Genomic DNA, 21636 nt, shown 5'->3' on the forward strand with positions numbered 1-21636 from the left:
TTTGGGTGTTGCTGCTGCAAGGGTGGCTCTGATATGACACGCACAAGGGGAACAGAAGTGCCATAACAGCACCTGTTGCTGTCCCAGCAACTCTGTCACCAGGAAGATGGCTACATTCTTCCGGCGTGGTCTGATTTTGTCCCATTCTGTTCTTGATGGGTTTTCAGCTCCTGTGAAATGGGGAAAGCACAGGCTGCCTCAGGATTCCTCTGTGGATGTTGATCGTGTTGATGATGACGATATTGATAACTCACATGCATTTTCCAAATACTCATGCCTTCATTAACTCACTTAAGTCTCCAGAGACCCTGGGTAAATGTCATTTTTGTCCCCCATCTTACGGAGTTTAAGTAGCTTGCTCAGCAGACATGATGAGTAATTGACAGAGATGGGCTATAGACCTAGGTTGGTTTCCAGAGCCTGGCTGTCAGCTGCTGCGGCACAGGGCACTTCTCTGCTCAAAACGCCTTAATGGATTTCCCGATACCCATGGGATAAAGTCCAAACACATCTTCTGCTAGGATTGTGTGCTGTACCAAGCAACCTTTTAGTTCCTTGGGCACATTGTGCATCCTTAAAAAATCACTTCCAGGTCTTTGTATGTGCCATTTTTCTGCCTTTGAACTCCAGTTTAGATGGCACTTCCTACAGGAAGCCTTCCCTAATACCCCTTAGTTTGGGTTAGGTGTCTCCATCCTTTCTGCCTTTAGGCCCCCTGTCCTAGCACTTACCATCGTATATTTTCATTGCCTCCTTAATTCTCTCTCTCTCTCTCTCTCTCTCTCTCGATCTCCCCTTCCCTCTTGCCCGTAGTTACCTTATGTCTCCATCATCTAATACATAGGAAAGTACTTGGTAAAAGTTTTAGTATCTGTATATGGGACTGTAATAATTTTTACTGACAAGAATTAAACTGTATTAGAGATTTTACATATTTAAGTTATTTATCAGCATGGTTCATTATATCAGACTAAGTCGCTGCTCTGCTTGACATCCCTAGTGACAGATATATTCGATCAGAATTCAGCTGAACCTGTGGCTATCTGACCATTTCTAGGAGACTGCCGTACACCAGAATTATGCAGACCCTCTCCCACAATCCCCAAAATGGGCAAACGAAAAGCTGTCATTTTAGGCAACACATATAATATTTCATCCAAAGCATCTATCTACAAGAGTTCTGCTGTCTTCTGCATATGTCTGTCCTTGAGAATTATTGCTATTTTTCCTCCTATATTTTCTACTGGATGTTTTGTAATTTTAGTTCCTACATTTAGGTTTATGATCCATTTCTAATTTTTATGTGTGGTATGAGGTATAAGGCTCAAGGTTCATTTTTTTCCCAAATGGATCTCTGGTTGTTCTAATACTTGCTTTTCTCTCTTTGCATTGTCCTGGTACCCTTGTCAAAAATCAGTTGACCACATGTGTGTGACTCTGTTTCCGAATTCTGTTCTGTTCGATTGGTCTGTATGTCTAGACTTACGCCAGTATGACAGTGTCCTGGTTTCTGTAACTTTATAGGAAATCTTGAAATCAGATAAGATAAATTAGGTAATATAAACTTTAGACATTCTTCCTTATAGAGAATTCATCAACTGTGTAAGACATGATAATTCACTGCATACCACATTCTAACAGTTCTATGATTTAAAGATACTTGGTAAGTCTCCTGCCTCAGATAAGGTGGTCTGTTAGCGGGAATCAGGCTGATAATCAGGAATGGTAGGAGCTACTGATCTGGGTCTGCCTGCCCTCACAATTAATTAGGGTGACGGGAGATTATGGAACACCGGACTGTAATAGTAGTACTGACTTAGGCGAGAGTTTCCATTCTCTCACCCATCCTACCTTTTGTAAGACCTAGTAACAAAGGCCTTATGCAAACCGGGAAAATAAATGGCAAAAATTATTAGCAAGAGGTTTAGAATACCCAAAGAATTGACAGTCTATAAAATTACCCCGTATTCAATAGTGAACGTTCATCCTATGTGATGTTTGATTCAAGGTTTGAAAACATGTCCTTAGATACCTAAAAATTATGTAAGTAAAAAGTCTGTATGGCAATGTTTTTTGTGAAAAGCTTGCATTCTACCCATTTAATACTGGCTTACACACCTAATGTCCAGAGTGGTTTTCATTTTGGAATGCATAGTTTTCTAGAGCCTTTTCGATGGTCTTTGTTTGAAAAAGCACTAGTTATCCACCTTGCCACTATCTGAGACTGTGCCAGGGACTATATGGGCACAGCCAGAGCTCTGGGGAGTCTGGAACCCATGATGGCAGACAGGGTCTTGGGAGAACAGTGTTCAGAGAGGGAAACAGAGATCCAGAGACCTGCACAGAGTCACACCAGAGAACTCAGATGAAAGCTCACCCGTGTTCTCACTTAGTGATGCTCCTCTGCTCCTCAGACACAGGGCGAGTTCCTGGTAGATACAGCAGATGGCAGAATATTAGTTTGAACCAGATGAAATTGCTGTTGGGAAGGTCAGAAAAGGTTACATCAGGGATTCCCTGCGTTTCTCCTCTTAGGTAACCCTCAGACAAAATCAGGTTGGTGTGGAGATCTTGGAGTTTGTATGGAGAATGGACAAGATCTGATGGCCGCTGGTGAAAGAGGGGCTTAGGGTTGCTCCAGGGATGTGTGGGTTTAGGAGAAGGTGGGATGAGGAGCGACTTCTCAGGAGATTTGCTTCAGAGGGTACCCCGGGAAGGGGACTTTCCTCAGGCCACGAGGATCCCCTGGGGGATGAACTGGGTAGTGTGTGCGGAGGTGCCAAGTAGCTTGTAAAATCGGCTTTTACGAGACAATTTGGGTCATTTTTTTCCCCTTGTTGGATTAAAGATAAATGGAAAGATGTTCTCAGCTTCTGCCCATGGCAAAGCATGGGGAGGTGCTTTTATTTGGTCACCTGGTGTCTGTCCTACAGGGTTGGGGTTTTTGAGTTGTTGTTAGGGTCTGACTGAAGGAAAAAGGTTATGTTTAATAAATGTGAGAAAATAATATTTAAAGCCTACTTTTGAAAACTCACTTTTTTTTTTTTTTTTTAACCTAGACATTAATCCTTTGGTTGTGAGCTGCTAGTCTGATTTTTACTTACCAGATGATCTTTCTGTCTTACTCTCTGGGTATCTTTTTCTGTCTCTCTTTCCCCGTGTGTGTGTGCGCGCGTATGTCTGCGTGTGTGTGTGCATGTCTGTATGTGCGGGTGTGTGCACATGTGTCTGCGTGCGTGTGTGTGTGCGTGACTGCGTGTCTGTGCATGTCTGTGTGGCTGTATGTGTGCCTGTGTGTGTGCATGTATACGCATGTGTGTGTGTGTGTGTGTGTTTCTCTCTGTCTCTGCTCCACACATGTTCTCTGCCCTCTGTCTCTTTCTCTCTTATTGGTCCATCCAGAATTTCTGACTTAGAACAGAAATCTTCACAGTTGAATTCACGTGCAGTGTCTTTCTCCCCTTTGCTTTTTCAGTTCCTCCAGGAGTGATCCAAAACGGAGCGCGGGTCCTGAGCCGAGGGCTGTTTCCTGGCGTGCGGCCGCTGCCAATCACTCCCATTGGGGTGACGGCAGCCATGAGGTAAGCGGAGAGTGTGCCCGGCAGAGCCAGCCCGGGGAGTGGGAAGGGCAGCTTTCTGTCCACGGGGTCGCTTCTGGAGACAGAGAGGAGCTGCTTTGAACTAGTGGCGACAGTAAACCTGGTTTGGGTGCTCAGAAACGTGAAAGTAACCCCAAGACCTCCCAATCCGAATGCCACCTTCTCTTTCTCGGCCACCAGATGATCCCGGTCTCTTTACAGATGAGGAGATGGGGGCAAGTTAAATTCATTTTTTTTTTATTCTAGGAAGGCAGGGTAAGAGGTGGGTAGAAGGAAATGGAAGGCAGGATATTAATTGGATTCTAGGCTAACAGGCCTAGCGCGAGAACCAGCCCTGTCCCTCCCCTATCCTGTGACTCTGGGCTCGGTTCCCTCATCTGTGAAAACTACCTCCTACCAGGGGTTGCAGGGAAAATCAAATGCAAAATCAGATGTGAGGCGAGCTTTGGTACGTGGTCTATAAATAGCAGGTGGCATCATTCCCTTGCTTCCAAGAATGAGGTCAGCTGCCAAGCCGCATGAACCCTTCCTTGGGACATTTCTCTCCTCCATGCTCTCCATCTCCACTGCCAGCCCCGGATCAGGGTCCGCCGCCGGCCCACAGCCCTCACAGGCACCACTGCCAGAGCCTTCTCCCGTCCGCCAGCTGCTTCTACGCCCACTCCTGTCCATCCATCCACCACTGCCAGACCGGTGTCCTAACACCATGCCCCCCCAGCTGTCTGCAGAAGCCCCTTCTGTGACTACCCCTGCACCACCCTGACAGTCCTTCCTTCTCCTTGAGCCAAATGTGTTCCCCAAATATGCCCAGTATTGGCCCATCTGACTCATACGGTTTTCTTCGTGTAGATTCCCCTCACCCTCATATGCAAGGCAGCACGTCCTTCAAGATCTGGCACAAAGGTGATCCCTTCCCGATGCTTTTTTTAATGTGGTCTGGGAGCCAGCAGCAGAGAAACTTCTCTTTGCCGTGAACCAATTAGCCCCATGCTTTGGTTGTAGCCCTTCAGTGAATGACCCTGTATGGTAGCAGTTTCTCTGTGTGTCCCTTTCTGTCCTGGGCACTTTGCGTCCTGAGGATGAGGGCTAAGTCTCAGTAAGTTGGCTGATGCCTCATCACCGTTGCAGATGCCAGGCCCTGGTTGCTTGTTTAGAAAAAGCCTATCTCACTGAGCTACATCCGTTGAAGGCACCATCCCTCTCCTTCTGCATTTACGGATCAAGTTTGCACCTGAAGGCCATTTTGCTTTCATAGTGTTTTATGTCCAAAAGGAAACCAACCCAGAAAGTGTGTTTAGCTGGGCCTGAGGGAGAAGCAAGGTCAAACTCCCCTGCCCTGTGCAGCTTCTCCACGAGCTTGTCTTTTAACTCCTCCTGCTGTTGTCAGGACAAGTCCCATAATCTTCAGAGCAAAGGTCTGTAGCTTCTGATAAGATGGGAAGTTGTTAGTAATTAGAGTAGTAACAAATTATAAAACCACTTATCATTTCTACTCATCTGACAAGGGGATATTTTCCAAAAATACATGGACAGGTTTTTCTTGTCCCTTTCCGGTATCTGTCCTGGCTACTCCCAGGTCAGTAATTCTTGAGTTCCTAAGTGGTAAGCCTCTTTCCATGAAGCCAAAATTCCAATGCTCTTGCCTCACATTTTTGAAAAAGACATTCTCTGTTTTTCATTCTCTCTTAAAATCTTTCCTCTGTTGCCTCATAGTTTACCTTCTTGGTTGAGAAGACTTGGAGACTGTGAACTATTTTCGCTTGCAGCAACAATGTATTTTTATTAGCAGATTCTAAATATAGACTTACAGTTTATCCTCTTGACCATCTTTTTTAGTGCCTTCAAGAGTAGCTTTCACTATGGGCCCAGCCATGCCTTATAGAAGGGCACAGAAAAGCCTGGCAGACAACAGGTTGACCTTCAACAGGAGCCGCCGTCTTATTTTAATTCTTACTCTCATGGCATTTATTATGACACATTTTACTGGTTAGTTCCCTCTTGAGGTGTTATTTCAACTACCGATGGTTTCTTTCTGGTTAGAGAATAACAAAGCACTGCAGCAAAACAGTCTTGTTTCTGTTGAAAGTTCCCACTCATCCAGTCCAGTGAGTGCCTCAGCTGGGCTCCTTCCAAAGTAAAAGAAAACAAAACAGACTCTGAGCCAGACTTGGGTCTCAGGTTCAGTAGGGAGACAGAAACCACACCAAGTACCAGAGAGACTTTAATGTTAACCAGGGCTGGGTGTGGTGGCTCATGTCTATAATCTCAGCACTTTGAGAGGCTGAGGCAGGAGGATCACTTGAGGCCAGGAGTTCGAGACCAGCCTGAACAACAGAGAGAGACCCCCAGCTCTACAAAAAGTTCAAAAATTCGCCGAGGCCGGGCACGTTGACTCACGCCTGTAACCCCAACACTGAGAGGCTCAGGTGGGTGGATCACTTGAGCTCAGGAATTTGAGACCAGCCTGGGCAACATGGGGAAACCTTATCTCTATTATTTTAAATTAAAAAAAAAAAAAATGACCTGGGCATGGTGGCACACACCTGTGGTCCTAGCTACTCTGCATGCTGAGGTGGGAGGATCCCTTGAGCCTGGGAGATCAAGACTGCAGTGAGCTGAGATTGCTCCACTGCATTCCAGCCTGGGTGACAGAGTGAGACCATGTAAAAATCAAAATGATTAGAAAGAAAGCAAACCTGTAAACCAGGTAGGAAGTTATTAACTAGGTAACTGAAAGGGTAAAGAGATAACTCAGGGTGTCATGGAGAGAGTAATTGCAGGAGGCAGCTACCACCTCTAGGGCTGAGGGAACAACAGGAAGAGGTTGGAAACAAAGGGCAGAGCTGAAACTCACCTTTGCATGGGGGGCAGGGGCTAGGAAGCAGCCTCTGATGGTGCTGGTGCCTCTAAGGGAACATAGTTCTGCAGGTGCTGGAAAAACTGCAAACTGGGTTTGGCAACTCCAAGAACGAATGCTGCTGCTGAGGTGCACAGGCATTGCTGGCTGGCTCAAGAACACGAAACAGGCAGGAGCCACTTCCATCTTCCTCCACCACCTTCTCAGTCTCTCTATGGCACCCCCTGGTGGCAGAGCCTCACATGGAGCCCGGTGGTAAAGTCCAGCCCCAGTGTGGGAAACAGAGTAGAAGGGTGGGTTTGAGACTGAGTGGCAATAGCTTTGTAATGGCACAGCTTGCTTCATGTCTGCCACTACAAAGGCACGTATAGTCTAATTAAAGAGTGACTTTCCTGAGCATCATAGGAATTTTGAACAAAATCGTTTTGGTAAAATGTGCAACCATAGTTTGCAGAAACTAGGCAAGTTACCATTTGCATAAATAGAGATAACCAGTAAAGAGGCCAGGCACGATGGCTCACACCTGTAATCCCAGCACTTTGGGAGGCCGAGGCAGGCGGATCACCTGAGGTCAGGAGTTCGAGACCAGCCTGGCCATCATGGTGAAACATCATCTCTACTGAAAATACAAAAATCAGCTGGGCATGATAGTGTGTGCCTGTAGTCCCAGCTACTCAGGAGGCTGAGATGAGAGAATCCCCTGAACCAAGGAGGTGGAGGTTGCAGTGAGCCGAAATTGTGCCATTGCACTCCAGCCTGCTGGGCAACAGAGCAAGACTCTGTAAAAACAAAACAAAAAAACAAAACAACAACAACAAAAGAGAGTGAGAGAGAGATAACCAGTAAAGAAAACCATTGTGCATTAGCAGTTAGTTGTCCAAATGCCAATTCTGAACTCGCCCCCCTCAGTTTTAAGGGAAATTAGGGGAAGAGGGGTAGCAAACTCTAGAAATGAGGGGTACTTGCTTGTAGTATCTTTGCCCTCTTTTTGTAGGGCAAGTAGTAGACACTGAGATGCTTTTGGAAAGAAGGAACACAAACATAGCTATGGAGGCATTTGTCTAATCAGTGTCTGTGTAAAACCCACTAAATGCTTGAAGGAAAAAAAATCTTGTTTTGCATTTTCACGTTCATCATAATTTTAACATTTTTTAATTTGGCCACATGTCAGTGGAACCCAAACTCAGCCAAGGCTGAAAGGGAAAGCAGTCCAGTGGAGACTAGAACAATACAGAATGTTATCTCCCAGACCACATGGCAGTGCCCAAGTGTTCCGTGTGTGCCCAGATGTTTACAGGGGTTGCTGCCCCAGTCTGTTCAGCTGGGGCCCAGGGAGGGTGGGGGAGTCATTAGCACCCACTAAAGACCAATTTCCCACTGTCTTTTGTGTGACAGGTTTTCCTTGTGAGTCTAAGCGACTTCTCCTTAAGTGAAAATATTTGTCTTTCAGGGATTTTTTTCTTCCCTCCACTGAGTGGCAAAGGCCATGTTTGTTTGTCTTAACTCTGAAACTGTTATTGACATAGATGAAGTGTTACTTTTATTAGCTGATCATTACACAGCTTCTATTTGCTAGGTTCCTTTGCATATAATTATGATGTGAAATCTCCTTGTAAGAGTATCTGTCAATAGTGTAATTGACTTTACGGTGTTGACTTTTTACTCAATAACCTCCAAGATTGGCCCATCCTTAGAGTTGGAAACCTGCTTATTTTTAAATTTGCCTGGGCGTCAAGTCCTCAAGACACATCACCCTCAAAATAACTACCCACACATCTTAAAGTTTTATGCCTGTGTTTTCGGCTGCTTTCCCAGGGAAATCCCTTGCAGAGATTGCATTGAATGGAACCCATGATGATAGCCCTGGGAGAGCTGTTGCTGGCCTTCTTGGGAAGGAGGAGTCCCAGGTTTCTTCCATTCACAGCGTCGTGGGCTGCCCCACACCCAGGGTTGGGCCACAGCAACCCCCCTGGATCTCAGCCACCTTGCTTTTAATCTTTAGGGCTCTTTTTGATCCCTACATTGCCTCATCAGGTGGCAGAAAAGAATGAAATATCCAGGGCTCACTGGAGGATTGGGAGAAAGCTGATGGGGGTAAGGCCTGTTCTGTAGCAACTGAGCCAACAAAATATGCACATGAACTCAGGAACCACATTTCCTGGGTCCGTCGCCTGCAGCCGTGTGACCTCGGGGAAGTGCCCACAGGCTTCTCAAAAGGAAACGTGTGTCTCCTCATGGGTTATTTGGATTCACACACAGCTGTGTGCCTGGCACGTAGTCAGCATTATGTAGGTGTTCGATAAGTAATGTGGAAAGCCCCATGGATTTACCTAGCCTGTCTCCCACAGACCTTCCCAGGTTTCCTTCCTGAGCACTGGAACCTCAGGTACCCCAAAACCTTAGGAAAAGGCTTAGATTGAATCCATGCCACCTTTCAGCACAGTGTACATTTGTTGGCAAAGCCATTGGCTTTCAAGAGTGCTGGCCATCATCTGGACTACAAGTCTAGACCACCCTACCTGTTACCAAATTATACAAGAGTTTCATCCAGTCGCCATCTAAGGCTGCTTAATTTTATTTGGATCTCCAACAACCTCAAGTGAAAACTGCACTTCTCATGGAACATGAAGCAGGTCAGGCATTAATGGTCTGACTGGAGTAGAAAACATTAATTCTTAAGGTCATGTCAAAATAGAATCATCAGGAAAACCCATCCTTCAGCCTAAGTTCTGCTCCGGGTCGGCTGTCTTGTCTCCTCTCTTGAGAAGATGTTTGTATCAGGAGTGTAGGAAGGTGGCAACCTTTGGTATTAAGATAGGGTTGTAGTCCAATTATGTAACTTGAGGGCAGATTGGCTGCTGATCTTTTCTAGTGTTGTATTTTGTTCTGTATTTAAAGACCAAACACCTGTTGGCCTTTGTCTTTGAAATCATGGTTTTTGGAGGCGATTAAAAAACCCAGTATTAGATTTTGCTTTGTAGTGGGAGGAGAGGAGAAAATACTAAAGAGCTAGGTTTAAGGGGAAGGAGGAAAAGAATCCCAGTCACACAAAGCATGCACTGAATTCCCTCCTGGGTGCGTTTCAGCAAGCATAGTTTTTGCTTTGGGCCCTTCTGGTCCAGAAATTTAAACAACAACCAGCAAACTGTGAAATTTGATCAGCATTCTAGAGCTGCTCCTCATATTTCATATCAATGACATTTGTTAATGCCTTTGAAAGTCCTGGTGGCTCTTTTTCATGTTGTGTCTAGAAATCCTCCAAACTCCCTATGATTCTGAACTGGTTTAAATGCAAAATAATTCATGGAGGAGAGTTTTAGGATCACTCCTATTTGTGTTGTGTGATCTCTTGCAAAAAGGAAATCATGTTTATCTCAGTGGTTTAGGGGAGCAGTTTGCAGCTCCTGGGAGAAAATTGTGGACCCCTGGAGATTACCATTGAGTTAGAACTCTTAGAGTTGATCCTGGATGCTTCCAGGAAGGGCTAACCACCTGCCCCCTGGACATCCTTCACCTTTTTAGCCATGCATCCTCCAGATTGCAGATTCTAGGGCTGACGGAAGGGTTCTTAAACGTCACCTTGATTTTACAGCTGAGGCACAGGTAGAATTAGACTGGATTTTGTGAAAAAGGTAGGGAAGAACTGTAAACTAACAAGTTAAATCAGTTTAACGAATGACCTAAATGGCCTCTCTCTCCTAGGTAGAATTTGATACCTGGTGAGAAGTATTTTATGCAACTTGTATTAAATGATTCTCTGCATGCTCCTTAGTGTTTCTTATCATTCTTTGTAGTGTTCATCTTTATGGTTTGGGGAGGCTACTCTCTTTTTATTTTTATTTCTTTATTTCTTTATTTATTTGAGACAGGGTCTCACTTTGTCACCCCCACCAGAGTGCAGTGGCACAGTCACGGCTCGCTGCAGCCTCGTCCTCCCACTTCTCAGCCTTCCAAGTATTTGGGGCTACAGGCACTCACCACCGCTCCTGGCTAATTTTTCTATTCTTTGTAGAGATGACATCTTGCCATGTTGCCCAGGCTGGTCTCGAGCTCCTGAGCTCAAACAGTCCACACACCTCAGCCTCCCAAAGTGCTAGGATTACAGGTGTGAGCCACAGTGCCCAGCCCTGAGTTTTTTAAATAACTAGAATGATACTGTGTCTTTTTTAACTTTGTTTTTTTTTTTTAATTCATATTAGGTTTCTTTGTTTTGTGACATATAACTGTAATTGAGTCATTTTCATGCTATATAATATCCCATTATGTGATTATACCATCATTTTTTTAAAAAAGACATTTGGATCATTAATAGTTCTTTGCTATTACAAGCAGTGCTGCTGTGGAGATTCTTATACGTGTCTCAAATTCATTTAAGATGTCTAGCAGTGAAATTGTTGGTTTATAGTATATGTATGTACATGCTCAGCTTTACAAGGTAATGCTACATTGTTTTGTAAAGTGCTTGTTTCCAATTACATTGCCACCAACAGAGTGTGATAGTCCCTAGTCCTCCACATCTTCACACACATTTAGAATTGTCATGCTTTGTCATTTCAACCAATCTAGTAGGTATGTAATGGTATCTCATTGTACTTTAATTTGTGTTTCTCTTGTTACTAAAGATGTTGCACAGTTTTTCATATATTTAACGGTCTCTTTGAATATATTATTTTATGGATTTCCTGTTTAGCATTTTGCTCATTTTTCTACTGGGTTCCCTTTTTTCTTCTCTTCCTAGGAGTTCTTGATATAGTCTACATATCAATCTTGTATTGAGTACATATGTTGCAGATTTTCTAAGTTCGCGGATGGTCTTTTCACTCTCTTTCAATTTCCATTCTTTTGTTTTTTTTTTTTTTTTTGAGACGGAGTCTCGCTCTGTCGCCCAGGCTGGAGTGCAGTGGCCGGATCTCAGCTCACTGCAAGCTCCGCCTCCTGGGTTTACGCCATTCTCCTGCCTCAGCCTCCCGAGTAGCTGGGACTACAGGTGCCCGCCACCTCGCCCGGCTAGTTTTTTGTATTTTTTTTTTTAAGTAGAGACGGGGTTTCACCGTGTTAGCCAGGATGGTCTCGATCTCCTGACCTCGTGATCCGCCCATCTCGGCCTCCCAAAGTGCTGGGATTACAGGCTTGAGCCACCGCGCCCGGCCTCAATTTCCATTCTTATTAATCACATGTATCAATCTTTTTATGAAATCTGGTGTCTTAAAGATTTATCTCCCTACTCTGTGGTCATCTAGTCTCCTATAGTTTTTTTTCTAAAAGGTTTAAAGTTTTTTGTTTCACATTTAAGTCTTATTATTAGAGTCTGTAATCCATCTGGAGTTACGAAGTGAGATAGAGATACATTTAAATATTTTTCAAATAATAAACAGTTATCCCAGCATCACTTATTAAGTAGCCCCTCTTTTTCCCACTGATATGAAATGCTAGCTCTGATATATATCAGGTTTCCTAATATTCGTGGGTTTATTTTGGGGGCTCTTGGTCCTATTTCATATTTTCCTGTACCATGGCAATACCCCAGTGTCTGAAGTATTATATCTTTGTAAGTTCTTAAGTCTGGGAGCACATGTTCTCCCACTTTGTTCTTTTTAAAGTGTATTTGCTATTCTTGGCTCTTTGCAGTTGCATATAAATTTTATAATCAGCTTGATAAACTGCAAGGGGGTGTGCAAACAAGAAGAACAAAAGACACCCTATTGTGATTCCTGACTGGAATTGTATGGAATCTGTAGATCAACTTGTTGTGGATTAATACTCCTATATTGAAAGCCAGGTGCAGTGGCATGTACCTGTAGTCCCAGCTACTCAGGAGGCTGAGGCGAGAAGATTGCTTAAGCTGGGAGTTTGAGGCCAGCCTGAATATAGTGAGACCCTAACTCTTAACAACAAAACTTCCTTTTTGCATCTTTCAGTCCATGAGTGTGTGTAGTTCTCCATTTATTTAAATCTTCAGTGCCTCTCATTATACCTTTATGATTTTTTTCCCTAAAGTTCTTATGCCTGTTCAGTTAGATTTATTCTACATAGAATAGATTCTTTTTCATGCTGTTACAAATTTTACAAATTAATATGATAGATTTTCTATTTGCGGCTAATATATGGAAATGCAATGTATTTCACATTATTGATTTTTTTTCCAGCAACCTTGCTAAATAAACGGCATTAGTAATTCTAACAATTTATAGATTCTTCTGTGCACAAATCATATCTTCTGTCAATACTGGTGGGGTTTCTTTCCCTAATTATTTTATCTTTTCTTTTTCCTGTCCTATTGCACAGTCCAGGACCTCTAAATAGAAGTTATGATAACAGGCATCTTTGTGTTATTTCATATTTTAAATGGACCCATGTTACTGATTCACAATGGATAGGATATTAGTTAAAGGTTTCTTAGGAAATATGCTTTATCATAACAAAATTATTCTATTCATAGTTTGCTGTGATATTTTATCATGAGTGGTTATTGAGTTTCATAAAAAAAGGTTTGCATCGTTAACTATAAAATTTTTCTTTTTTTTTTTTAGTGTGGTGAATTACACTATAAATTTGTCATTTTGCTTGCATTTCTGAATATACTTGCTTATGATACTTTTTTTTACACATTACTAGAGTTGCCAAGCTAATGTTTTATTTATGAATTTTGTGTCTTTGTTTATAACCCACGTCTCTTGTTCTGTCTTTATCTAGTGTATTGTCAAGATTACATTAGCCTCAGAAAAGGAGTTGAGGCATATTCACTCTTTCAGATAAACTCTGAAAGAGTTTGTCTAAGACTGGAAATATCTATTGCTTAATGTTTGTTGGAACTTGCTTGCAAAATAGTCTGGCACTGGTGTTTTCCTTGTGGGATGATTTTTAACTATTGATTTAATTTACGTAATGATAATAGGATGACTTGTGCTTTTAAATTTCCTTTTGAATTTCTTTTGGCAACTCTAGGAGTTTGTCCACGTCACCTCAGTTTTCAAATATATTGGCAAAGAATTATTCATAATATACCTTGTCATATTTCAAAACATCTTCTGTAACTATGTCCCTTTTTTATTCCTTATTTCATTTGTATCATTTCTCTTTTGCTTAGTTAATCTCGCCATAGATTTTTTTTTCAAAGAATCAACTTTTTAAGTTAGCTCTACTTTGCATTTATTCTTTATTCCATTGATTTCTGCTATTTATAATTTCCTTTCTTTTTTGGATTTATTCTGTTTTTCTTTGTCTAGACTGGGTACTTTTATTTCAAGCCTTTCTTCTTCTTCTTCTATACAAGTTTAAGGTTATAATTTTCCTCACCCTACTGCTTTTTGCATTCTATCGGTTTTGGTATTATTTATTTTAATTATTGTTAAGGTGTATTTTCTAATTGCCATTTTGATTTTTTCTTTGATCCATGGGTATTTTTAAAATGTGTTCTTTGAATTTCCAAACTAAAGAGAAGATGGTTGTTTTTTATTTTTGTGTTTAGTTATCTCTCAACATTGACTGTTAATTTCAATACGTTGTGGTCAGAGAATTTATCTGTACAATATTGCTTCTTTGAGATTTGTTGACACTTGCTGTATGGTCTAGTATATATCAATTTTTAAAAAATATTTCAGCCAGGCTTGGTGGCTGACAACTATAATCCCAGCAGTTTGGGAAGCTGACGTGGGAGATTGCTTGAGGTCATGAGTTCAAGACCAGTCTGGTTAACATAGTAAGACCCCCCATCTCTCTCAGTTATAAATGAAAAATAAATAGGTAGATAAAAATAAAAAATATCTTGTGTGCATCAAAAAATATGTCTTTTCCATTATTAGCTCATGTTCTATGTTTATGTCCAATAAGTCAAATCTCCATACGAAACTTTTGTGTGTGTGTGTGTGTCAGTTTGATCAACTGTATACTGAAAGGGATGTATTAAACTCTGCCATTCCAATGTAGATTTGACTATTTCTTCTGGTACCTCTTTCAGTTTTAGGCATATATATTTTGAAGGTATTTTATTGGAACTATGCACATTTAGAATTGTTTTATCTTCCTGATGGGTTGAATCTTTAGAATGTTGAATGACTGTTTATCTGGAGTAATGATTTTTGCCTTGAAATCTATCTGATCTCATTTTAATAGTGCTATACCAGCATAGCATAACTTGTTCCGGTCTTTTACTTTTAACCTGTTTTTCTTTATCCTGTTGTGTAGGAGTGTCTCTTGCAAACAGCATAGGGCTTCTTTTTTCTTTTTTAAATTTGAGCTAATGATCTATACCTTTTAGCTGAAGATTTTTAGCCCATTTTTATTGACATTTTTGAGTTTGGTTCTATCATCTCGTTTTACATTTGTGTTTGCCTCATTTTTTCAGATTCTTTTTTTTTTTCTGGCATGATTTTAAATTGATTTTCCTACTCTTCATTCCATTTTTTCCCCCTTCTAATGATTTGGAAGTTACCCATTCTGTTTTTCTTCATTTAGTGTTGATCCTAGAACGTTTAGCATGAATATTTTAAAATATTTAAAGTTAATCAATATCTTTAACCTTCTGATTAATACAGGGCTCTGGGAATGCTTTAAATTCAGTTCTGTCCACCTCCCAATTGATATACTGCATTTCTCCAGTACTTCAGTTCTGGGTATTTTTGGTTTGTTTGTTTGTTTGTTTGTTTTGTGTGTGTGTGTATAGTGTCTTTAACCACTTAGTCATTATTATTATTGTATTGTACAATCAATACTTGGCCACATTTTCTTTTCTTTTTTGGGATAGGGTCTCACTCCTGTTGCCCAGGCTGGAGTGCAGTGGCACAAACACAGCTCACTGCAGCCTCAGCCTCCCAGTTTCAAATGATGCTACCACCTCAGCCTCCCAAGTAGTGGGGACTACAGGCATGCACCACCATGTTCAGTTAATTTTTTGCATTTTTAGTAGAGACAGGGTTTTCCCATGTTGCCAGGCTGGTCTTGGAACTGCTGGGCTCAAGTGGTTCGCTTCCCTCGGCCTCCCAAAGTGCTGGGATTACAGACGTGAGCTACAGCACCCAGCCTACATTTTCTTTACTGATCATTTCTTCCTACATCTCAGATCTTCCATTTTGGATTATTTTTCTCTTTCCTGAAATATGTTCTTAAGAAATTCCTACAGTCAGGGTTTATTTGAGGTTAAAGCCCTGAATTTTTGCCTGAAAAGATGTATTTTGCCCTTACCCTTAGAAGATAGTGTTACTGGATATAAAATTCTAGATTGACAGTTATTTTCTCTCTTGAGAATATTGTTCCACTTTCTTCTGTTTCACTTGTTTTATCCTAATTAGTACTTTAGGCGATACGTTTTCTTTGTACTACTTTAAAATCTTTTTGTCTTTTTTGTGTCTGCTCTAAAGTTTGACTGTGATGTGTCTACGTATGGGCTTTATTTTCTTTATCCCGCATGGGATGTGTTGGCTTTCTGAATCTGAAGATTGGTACTGTCATCAAAACTAGAAAATTCTAGCCATTTTCTATTCAAGTATTGAATCTTCCCCATTTTTTCTTTTCACTGGAACTCCAGTTAGATTTCTATTGGTTCTTCTTTCTGTGTTCCGTCTCATCCAACCTTTCTTCCATATTCTCTATCTCTGTCTCTTTCTGCTGCCTTTTGTGTAGTATCTTCAGGTCCATATAACAATTCACTAATTTTTCTCTTCAGCCACATTGAGTTTTTTAGGACCACCTTCAATGTAGATTAATTAATTTATTTTTGATGCAGGGTCTCACTATGTTGTCCCGGCTAGGCTTGATCTCCTGGGCTCAAGCACTTCTTCCTCCTCAGCATCTTGAGTAGCTGAGATTACAGGTGTGAGCCACCCCACTTTGCATTGATGTTTTTAATTTCAAGGATTATATGTTTTATCTCTAGAAGTTCTGTTTAGTGCTTTGTAATGTAGTCTGATCTTCCTTTCTAGTATTTTTCAATTCCCTCCTTTATTTCTTTAAACATACTAACTTTACATTCTGTAACTAATTATTTCAACATTTGTAGTCTTTGCTGTTCAGATTCTATCATTTCTTTGTTCTGTTGTCTCTTTGCTTATGGTGGCTTATTCCCATTGTGTTTAATGTTTTTGTTTTTATTTTCTTTATTATGAACCCATGTTCTTGAAATCTTATCCATGGAAATTCCCTGTGGCTTGGGTTTAAAGTCTGTTCTTCCAGAAAGGATTTGCTTTTGAAACCTCAGTTGGAAGCCCAGGGGACCAGTATACCTGAGGCCACTTGAACGCCCTTAGAGGGTGCACAGTAACCAGAGAGCAGCCAGCATCCACCTTCCTGCTGCTCCCCTCCTGCCTCCCGCTGAGTGAGTTTGGGTTCTTGTTCTTCTGCAAGGGCAGACGTTTGCTATAGAGAAACTTTGGCTTTCTTAGTTGCCTAGTTGCCTGATTGCTCACGTTGCAGATTATTTTTAAATGTTTTATTTGTGTGTATGTTTGTGTGGTTCTCTGAATATCCCTGATTTTCTAGTGAACTCAGCAATGCCTTTAAAACAAGTTACTGTACTTGATCTAGGATATTTTGTATTATAGTCAGAAGAGAACCTTCCAAATGTCTCTCTACCACTTGGCTGGAGGTGGAAGTCTCTGGTCATCTCTTCTCTTCCATGTCTACTTGTAGTTGGTTTTCAAAAGAAGCTTTGGACTTGCTCCAGTCCCCTGCTTCTACAGTCCCATTCATTCTATCTGCTTTTCACATTTGGCAAAAGATCAGAGTCCTCAATCCCTGGGGAGGACAACTACCCTACGTGATACCCTTTAGAGTTAGAGCCATTAGTTCCAGAGAGACTCCTAGTGCACCAGGTAAGAGGCGGAGACGCCACATGCTCGTTATACTGTAGTGGAACCCCTAATTAACTGGTTAAACAAACAAACAAACAAAAAATGGCAAATGGCCATGTCATAAACCTACACCTTGACTTTTAGTTAAAAGCCTGCGCATTCTGGGTTTGAACTAATGTGATTTCTCACTTTTTATGTTTGATATTTTCCAACTATCTGACAAGAGAATGAGTACCAGGTTTTATTTGAGATGAATAGCACGTGGTTGTGTTGAGCCACGTGCGTTAAACTTTTAGAGGCCCAGTAAAATCAGGTGGCTCTGATGTATGCTAATTTATGCTAATTGCTATATCATTACACCTAAATTCAGCTAAAACTGAAAAATTGCAGGCATTTCGGATGGATCACATGTTCATTTTAATGAATGGTTTTTAAGAAAGTGGTTAGAAATTCACCTTCCAACATGTTGAGAATGGCTGGTTTCTTTTAAGCATTTGTTGTCCTGTAATGGCAATCCCCGCGGCGGGAAGCATTTGACACCAAGTCAGTGCAGCTGGCTTTCTCCATCATGAATAACGTTGCACCAAGTTATTAATAAATGAGGGAGCTTGTCACTTCCTGCTGAGTTTTGTGTGTAATTTACGGATTACATAATCCCAAGCTACAATCTCAGGGAAGGTATATTCATCAAATGAGAAAGAGAGACATTTATATTTTAATTCTCACTCCCTGAAGTCATGTCTGTGTACCTGTTTTCATCCAGAAATATTGTCAGTGGATGTATTGTTTTCTGTCTTTATCACAGTAAACTTCCTTCTTCGGGAGTGACAGGGAGATATTTTGAATTCCTGCTTGAACCGTCTTTGAGATTGTCTGAGCCACCCCACTCATCAACCATGAGGCTCGCTGAGCTTCTGTTTTTCTGTGAAATGGATTAAGTCGGCCAGTGTTCCAAGAGGGACTTGGGTCCTGGACTCTGTTGACATGCAGTGTGATTCTAGGTGGTACCAGAACTCTGCCCCACACAGCATCAGGGGCCGTGGAATCATTCTCTTTTCTGTTCTCCCTTTAATCCATGGGATCTCTTTAAGAAGAAAGTTTCCATTTGGATCCCCCTCTTCAATGCTGCTAATCTCCCTATTTAAGAAAGAGAGAGACATTCCCAGGCTCGAAACCATTCCTCTTGTGATAGTGTGGGGCTCACCTTTAACGTCATTGCTTTGGTTCTAGTGTATTCCCCTCCCCAACACTTTGTATTTAAAAAATGTTCAAACTTAGGAAAAAAGGGAAAGAAAAGCACAATGAATAGCACAGACCCTTCACCTAGATTCACCAGGAATCAGCACCGTGGAACACTTGCTTTCTTTCTCACTCTCGTGATTCTCCCCGTCTGTGTTCAGAGAGGGATCACGTTCTGCTTCACTGTGGTAGTGACGTGAGTTGTAAGCCCCAAGTTATTTTTTAAAAGAAGCATTCAGAACCGAATGCATTTACTAAAAGCTAAGTATAGCCCACTTTACTCTTTCAATTATACTTAGATTTACTATGAAACTGTTTGATGTTAGTTCAGTGGGTGAATTATTTTTGTATTTTATAGTAGTTCCCTGAAATGGCAAAGATCAAGAGGACCGTACAACGAGACTTTCATTTTCGTTCGCTTTAATAACTGTTAGTAGCTAGCTGTATGATTAATTACATTTACCAAGTCTCACATTTGGTAACACCTCAAGGTAATCTTATCCCAGCCATCTTTATGCACCCAAGACACAGCCAAGAAATAGGAAGTCTGCAGAAAACGGATATGGAGGAGGCCAGACCCCAAAGCTCAGGGGCTGTGTTCACAGGCAAGCCCTGGAGGAACTCCTCTTGAACGGCCTATTGCCTCTGACTTGGTGCTGGGTTCCCATACGCCTCCTGATCCAGAATAGAAAGAGAAAACAAGACTGCTCAGAGCGAACAAGTCATAGCAGCAGGAAGTCGCAGGAATTGGATGGCAAGTAAACATGATCAGGCACCACAAGCAGCCTTGCTCTGTGCTTAGGACAGTTCATTTAATCCTCGCACAGCCCCGCAAGGTAGATGAGGAAGCTGAGGCTTCAAGAAGTAAAACAGCCTGCTCAGAGTCACCGATAAGCAGCAGTGGGATATGAACACAGGCGTGTGTGGCGTGCAAGCCAGGCTGTGTCTGTAAGGATTTGGGGGAGGTGGTGTGTGTCTGGGATCATGGAGCACAGGACACAAGCTGGGAACCTTCTGGGTCTCACTGGGACTTTGATGAACAAATGCACACTTTGTAAGTGTTGGGGTTCATCATGAGGCTCTTGGACATCTAGCAAAGGCTGAATTTTGATAGTGACCCTCGTGCATTTTGCTGGTGGGCACAACAGTACGAAGTCTCTCCCCCAGCCTAAATTTAGCAGAATACCACTGGCCCTGGGGCCAAAGGAGAGCAACTCCTTCACCTCACTCCCTACTGCACCCTTTTCATTAGGGACTCTTTCCCTTCCCCTTTCACTTTCTATGTGGGGTGCAACTGAAGTCTCCCTGAGCCTCAAGGCCCATGAGGGTGACAGGAGAAAAGCCAGGGTAGAGATTGTCCCTACTGTTATCTCATTGGTGATCCTGACCCCACAGCCCTTCTACCGGTGCCATATCCTCAGGGTGTGCCCAGCGAGTCATGGTCGTGGAGACCCACAGTCACTTCCCAAGCTTCATACTCTCGGCCACGTGATTCCACCTGCTGCTGCACTTCCTCAGTTTATCTGTTGTGCCCACCGTGCTGACACAGCGATAGTCACTGGGGGCCTAGCAGTAACCACACCCTGTCTCGTGGAGCTAGCTCTCTGATGGGACACATTCATGGACATCATCACCACACAGTTCATGATGATGGTGGGGAGTGTCCTCTATGGAGGGAGGATAAGAGTACTTACAGTTGGGCTCATCTAGGCGGGAAAAGTATGGTCATGTACCCCAGAACTCTTAGAAATGGATCACAAGGTAGATGAGCTTACAGGAAACCGGGCCAGCATGGTGCGATAAAACAGTTCTCATCCCGTCAAATTCTTCAGCCCTTGTGTCCTAGATCAGATGCCTTGTCTTCCACAAAACATTCCCTGGTGTCCTTCCTTTGTCCCCTTCAGCTACAAGTGACCTTCCTCTCCTGCAGGTATTCATCCTTCTGAAGGCTGGGTGCCAGGCACTATCAGACAGGCAGCTGCCTCCCAGACACAAGAAGTGTGGGTCCTAACCAGGAATAAGCTTCACAGCCATTGCTCTCAGGCCAAGCCCTGGTCCTGACACCTGCAGGCATTAACACGTGTCCTCAACCCCACAGCCATGGGGAGCAGGTGTAGTTACTATTCCCACTTCCCCGATAAGGAAGGACAAGGGATGTTAAGTACATCGCTCAGATGTGAAGACACAAAGAAATAATCAGAGGCGTGATGAGCACTACAGAGGCCTGATAGGCATGGGTAGCAGGGACCTTGTTATAGGGAAATCACCAAGGAGGGTCGGTCTGGTGATGTAGCTAAGACCTCAAGTTTGAGAGTCAAACTTTGATTCCAGTCCCTGCTCTGCATGTGATTAGCTGTGTGACTTTAAGTAAATCACTGAACTTCTCCAGGCTTCACTTGGAGCCACTGGAAACTAAGGATGCTAATACCCACTTTACGGAGTTAAACATGGTCCTCTGCGCAGACTTAGCAGCGCGCCTGGCAGGTGTTGAGTTGGGGAAATCGTAGCTTACTGCTCTCTGGTCTGTGACGTGACCCTGACTTGCCTTTCTGTTAGGCTGCAGCATCGCTGTGACAGTGTCTATATCCGATCCAATCCCGTGTCCCCGTGTCCCTCCCCCAGAACCCTCCCTAAGGTCATGCATTTCTATTAGTCGCTCAGTGAATATTTGTAGATTGCATGAACGAGGGAGGGAATGCATGAGTGAGTAGCTGTCACCACATGGCAGGTGTCTTTGCTGAACACTGGTTTAGTCTTCTGACAAAAGCCTCCTAATGTAGCAGCTTCAGACAAGAGCAGACTTTGTTCTCTGAAGTACCAGCCAACATCGTCTGGCGGTGTCTGACTCCGCGGTGTTGGCGGGGACGCGAACCAAGCACAGCTTGATTTTTATGGTTTAATGTAAGAGATGGAGCCTCCGCCGCTGTCACTTCAGAAGTGTTGTTTTGACGTCTCAGCCACACAAATGGAGTGAAGCTGCCATTATAGGAGATAAGCAGGGGAGACTGAGGTGTCAGGATTTAGGACCCTGCCTTCAAAGCAGATCCACCTGTTGCCCCCACAGTTTGCGAGTGGCTCCATTGAACGCAGAGGGGCTGATGTTTGAAGGCAGGCGGGCTGCTGGGCACCCCCATCTGAGGAGGTCTAACTGTGTCCC

General features: G+C 42.7%; 1 protein-coding gene and 1 pseudogene across 10 annotated transcripts in view; both read left to right on the forward strand.

Annotated features, from left to right (window-relative positions):
- The window catches only part of LOC105467568 (adenylyl cyclase-associated protein 2 pseudogene), a 112263-nt pseudogene extending 108775 nt beyond the window's left edge, over positions 1-3488 (forward strand).
- Positions 1-21636, forward strand: part of LOC105467570 (forkhead box N3) — a 467055-nt gene that overhangs the window by 438562 nt on the left and 6857 nt on the right. For all 10 annotated transcript variants that reach the window (XM_011717274.3, XM_011717279.3, XM_011717280.3 and 7 more), the window contains one exon: positions 3476-3581. In XM_011717274.3, coding sequence (XP_011715576.1) covers positions 3476-3581 — 106 coding nt within the window. The remainder of the gene's footprint in view (positions 1-3475; positions 3582-21636) is intronic.

Source organism: Macaca nemestrina, chromosome 7, assembly GCF_043159975.1.
Source record: "Macaca nemestrina isolate mMacNem1 chromosome 7, mMacNem.hap1, whole genome shotgun sequence".
In the NCBI taxonomy this organism is placed as follows: Eukaryota; Metazoa; Chordata; class Mammalia; order Primates; family Cercopithecidae; genus Macaca; species Macaca nemestrina.